Source organism: Struthio camelus, chromosome Z (assembly GCF_040807025.1).
Source record: "Struthio camelus isolate bStrCam1 chromosome Z, bStrCam1.hap1, whole genome shotgun sequence".
Taxonomy (NCBI): domain Eukaryota; kingdom Metazoa; phylum Chordata; class Aves; order Struthioniformes; family Struthionidae; genus Struthio; species Struthio camelus.
The window spans coordinates 53,120,905-53,125,887 of record NC_090982.1 but is presented as its reverse complement, the minus strand read 5'-3'; the positions used below and the strand labels follow the sequence as shown (position 1 = coordinate 53,125,887).

General features: G+C 62.7%; 1 protein-coding gene across 1 annotated transcript; it reads right to left on the bottom strand.

Moving 5' to 3' along the window:
- Positions 1–791: 791 nt before the first annotated feature.
- GPR150 (G protein-coupled receptor 150) lies at positions 792–2,650 on the bottom strand (the record flags this gene model as incomplete). Its single annotated transcript, XM_068928780.1, has 1 exon — positions 792–2,650. A coding segment is annotated over one exon (1,215 nt), but the record flags the coding sequence as incomplete, so codon positions are not given.
- Positions 2,651–4,983: the final 2,333 nt, after the last annotated feature.

Here is a 4,983-nt window from a genome sequence, read left to right as displayed (position 1 = left end):
AACCACAACCAGAGTCTTTGGGGGAGAAAGAGACTCATGCAATCACAGTGTAAACAGATTTCAGCTGACGTTCAAAATCGCAACGGCTCAAGGCCAGCAGGGTGTGAATCGGACTGTGAACCCGTCACAGCCACCAGAGCCAGAAACCCAGCTGTGTCTTCCCACTCAGCGAGGTCTCAAGGAAGGTCTCGGGGAGAGCTGTGGCATCTAACCAGGCTTCTGTCTCTACAAAACTCTTGCTGTTATCTGCTCTGAATTTTTGTGAGTAATTTTCATATGTATGAGCTGTCATCAACATATCAATAGTATTGATATGCATATGCTACTAGCTATAAACATTAAACATGTTTATACATGCTGAGCTCTACAGAAACTGAACCCTTGTATCTCAAAGGAAAATCTAGGTTTAGCTTTTAAATTAATTTGTAGTGCCAACATGACAAAAAACATTCAGCTGGTGAAGTGGGTATAATTGAAATCTTGAGCAAGTAGAAGAATGGAGCTAAATGAGAAGAAAATGGTCTGAGTATAGTATTCCTTGATTGCTCCTCTTTAAAACAGGGCAGACAGGAGTAAATCTAAGAATATTTTAGAAGACTTCTGCTGTAAGGCAGGGTATGTTCTGTACAGGAACATGTGCATGTACATACCTGCCATTGCAGTGTACCCCTCCAGCCCCCCACTCAGTCTGCACAGATAATGAGCTAATGAGCAGGAATTTCCACCAGCCTGCCCGAAACAAAAAAGGGTCACATCCATGCTTTGCAATGGTTTTAAACAAAAAACAGTCATTCCTTGGGATCCTGATCGGTTTTATTTACAAATGAGGTATCACAAATTCACAAAGTACGACCAAAATATTCAGAGGGCTTTGTAAAGCTTACAAACGGTAGGACTTTGAAGATGAACCACACTCGGGCAGTTTGCAACAACAGCCAACCTGCCGATTCTACTCCTCTGAAAGCACTTGACACGAGTACGCACCAAACCAGTAAAAAATAAATAAATAAATAAATAAATAACCCCTTCAAAACAGTCAATGCTAAAGGAACACAGGCACAACTATACCGTAGATAAAACGCTTTTCATTGCACACTCCCATCCTGACCCTTTTCATTCTCATCCTGCCCGGAGGATTCCCTGCCGACGTCCCCACATTTACACCTCCCGCGTACCACGCAGTACCTGGGGCATTAGAAAAACACCGGGCTGGGGTCAAGGCTGGGGCTGGGGCCGGGGCCGGGGCCACCCCACCAGTGGGGTGCCATGCAAAGCCTGGCCGGGCCTCTCCCACATGCAGAGCCAGGCCGCAGGAGGAGGCGCCGCTGGGGCGCCCTGCTGGGTATCCGTCAAAGGGGCGGCAGTGAGCCGGGGAGGGCCGTGGGGCACTGCTGCTTGGCAGCATCCGCCCCCAGGGCTCGCTGGCAGGACCCGGCTAGCAGCGGCTCTCACCGGCGGGGCCTGACCGCTGCGTGGCATGCCCGAGGGCGGCCGAGCCGGCGTCGCCCGGTAGCGGGGCGGCCGGCCCCGAGATAGCGGCCCTGGGGTCGGCGGACCCTGAGATGCTGGAGCCGGCGGTAGCGTGCCCAGGGATGGCCGGCCCCAAGATGGCAGCCCCGGGGTCGGCGGACCCTGAGATGGCAGAGCCGGCGGTGGCGTGCCCAGGGATGGCCGGCCCCGAGATGGCGGTCCTGGGGTCGGCGGACCCTGAGATGCTGGAGCCGACGGTGGCGTGCCCAGCGGTGTCCAGTCCCAAGATGTCAGTCCCGGGGTCGCTGGGCTCTGGGATGGCGGCCCCAGGGGCGGTGGGCGGCGCCGGGTCGGCGCAGGGGCGGCGGCGGGGCCGGTGCAGGGCGCGGTGGGTCGCCCGGTGCCGCGGCTCTGCCTCGAGGCCGGGGCAGCAGCAGGCGGCGCCGGGCCCGGTCCCGCAGAGGCCTCGCTGAAGGCGGCGCGCCCAGGGCCGGTGGCTCTGGAAGAGCAGGTAGGCGAAGGGGTTGAGGGCGCTGTTGGCCGCCGCCACGATGCCCAGCGCCGCCAGCGCCTCGCGTGGGCCGCGGGCGCCGGGCCGGGCGGGCGCCGAGGCGAGGCCGAGCTCCAGCGCGCAGCGTGGCAGGCGGCACAGCGCGAACAGCGCGATCAGCACCAGCGTCAGCTGCAGCGTCCGCGCCCGCGCGCGGGGCATCCCGCAGCCGCCGGCCCCGGCCGCCGGCCCCAGGCGATGCCGCCCGCTCCCCGCCGCCTTGTGTCCGCGGGCGGCCCAGACGGCGAGCACGATGCGGCCGTAGGCCCAGCAGAGCAGGCAGGCGGGCGCCACGAAGCCGGTGGCGGCCCGGTAGGCGGCGTAGGCCAGGCCGTGCCAGCGCGGCAGCTCCTCGAAGACGCTGCGGCAGCGCGGGCCGCCGGGGCGCGGCGCCGGGCGGAAGACGAAGGCCTGCGGCAGGGCCAGCAGCGGCGCCAGCAGCCAGCCCAGGGCGGCGAGGCCGCGGGCGGGCAGCGGCGGCCGCGCCGGGCGCCGCACCGCGTGGTGCCGCTCCAGCGCCAGCAGCACCAGGACGTGGGCCGAGGCCAGCGGGCCGCAGCCCTGCAGCAGCGGCAGCAGGCGGCAGGCGGCGGCCCCCGGCGGCCAGCCCGGGCCGCGCAGCTCGGCCGCCAGGCGCGGCAGCAGCGCCAGCCCGCAGCCGCAGAGGTCGGCCAGCGCCAGGTGGGCGATGAGGAAGTCCATCTTGCGCCGCCGCCGCCGGCCCCGGCCGCAGCGGCAGCAGCAGAGCCGGCGCAGCACCAGGCAGTTGCCCACCAGCGCCAGCAGCAGCACGGCGCCCGCCGACGCCGCCCGCGCCCGCCGGCTGGGCAGCGGCCACTGCCCCCCGGGGGCGGAGAGGTTGAGGCTGCCCCCCGGCTCCGGGACGCTGGAGAGGTTGGGCACGGCTGCCAGGCTGCTCGGGCCGAAGGGGTCTTCCATGGCTCCCGCAAAGTCCCAGCGGGCGAGGAGGAGGAGGAGGAGAGGTGCTGCGCCGGGCGGTCCCGGAGCCCCGGTCCGTGCGGGCGCGGCGCCGCCGCCGGGCACAAACTTTCTCGGGCGGCAGGGGCAGCGCGCGGCGGCGGCGCTCCGCGAGCCTATATAGGGGCTCAGCCCGTCATGGGGCGCACGGGGAGGGGGCTGCGCACCCCCGCGGCCAGCGCGCCTCCCCGCCGGCGACCGCCTCCCCCACGCCCGGGAGCTGCCGCCGTCCTACCTCGGAGCCGCGCTCAGGCGGCGCCCCGCGCCCGCGGGCCGGGCACCGCGGCGGCCACCCGGCCGCCCCCTCGGCCCGGGCCGCGCCGTCGCCGGCCGCCACCCAGCCCCCGTGCTCTCCCCAGCCTCCGGCCCCGGTATTTTCTCCACGTACCTGCAAGGGCGTAATCCGCGCCTCCGAGATGCTACGCGGCAGCCGGCGCCCCGTGCCCCGTCCCGCGGCGGCGGGCCGCCGCCTGGCTGCGCGGCGCGGCGCGGCGCGGAGGTGCTAACCACATCGGCGCAAGCGACAGCCGTGCCGCGTCTTGTTCTGATCGGAACAAAGCGAGGCGAAGGCTGTGCGCGGAGCCCGCTTGCCAGACAGCATCCTGTTGCACGGGCGCGGTGTGCGGTTAACACCCTAGTCTGCGGGAGGCAGCGATCAGACGCGCCAGCGGCACTTGGCAGTAGTTTCTTCCCCCCCCCCCCCCCCCCGCCGGCATATTTCGAAGAATAGAGAAGGAATTAGCAAAGCTTACATTAATGAATTACCACTCATGAAATGAACTGTGTTTTGATCCACAGGATGAATCCTTCTGCTACACCAACTCCCTTTTATCGTAATTTCCACCAGATGGCACTTGGATGCAGGGACGCCTCCATCCAGCATCAGATAACGTGACTCAGAATGCACTGAGGAAGCCAAGCTCTTAAGAAAATATTAAGAAAAATGGAACTAACAGGAAATCCACCTAAAGTTTAGGGGGGAGGATAACCTTCCTCTTTTTGATCAAAAATTTTTTAATTCAGTTGGTAGATACAGTTTTAACTTCGGTTAATTCCAGGAATTACGTTGTGCTTTCTTTGCCATATTTTGATAACTAAGTAGCTTAGGGATATTTTGTCTTTTTTAAATACGTTTATCTCAATTGGCAGATAGGATTTTATCCGTTTTGCTAATTCCAGGAATGAAGCTGTGCTTAGTGTGCCACACGTTGATAATTCGGTGACCTGGGAAAAAAACAATTATTACATTTACATTTTTATTAGTGGCTCCACGCATCCCTCGCTTCTCGAACATATTATTGTATGTATTCAGTGTTCTAAAACCGCATGCTTTTGAAGATAGACAACTACACATCTGGGGCACTACGGAGAAAAAAGAAAGCTACTCTTGCTGGCCCAATGTCCTAAGGAAAGGGACTGTCATATTGACCCCAACACTTACTCTACGCTACCTGATGATGCCTGTTCTTCTAATTATGCTAAGATTATTCAGAGTGTGCTGCCCCAGAACACAGGACTACGTATTTCTGTTGCCGCCGCGGTTAGGTCCAAGGGTGCAACGTTTCCGTGCAGTTGAACGCGGCTGCCTTCCTGGCAGGATCAGGTCGGCTGTGGGAGGGGGCTGCGCTGCTCCAGCTGTGCTGTACCTTACTGCACCGGAGCGGAGCTGCTTTTCAGGCTCGATGATTACCGCAGGAGATGCCGAATTTATACGGAAAGCCACGGGACGACGGCTGTGATTTCACGCGTATTCTCAGCGTGAAAAGACGCCCGCGAAAAACACACCGCCCGCCTTAGCCGCCGGACCAGCCTCGACGCCGGCGAAGCCGGAGCCCGAGCCGACCCCGGAGCGCGGCAGGCTGCGGCGGGCCGCGGGGCAGCACGGCCGGCTGAGCCCTCGCGCCCTGTGGCGCGGCCCCGCCCGCTGAGGCTGAGGCGGAGCGCGCGGCGCGGCCGTTACGCCCCCGGCGCGCGGGGGGGCGGCC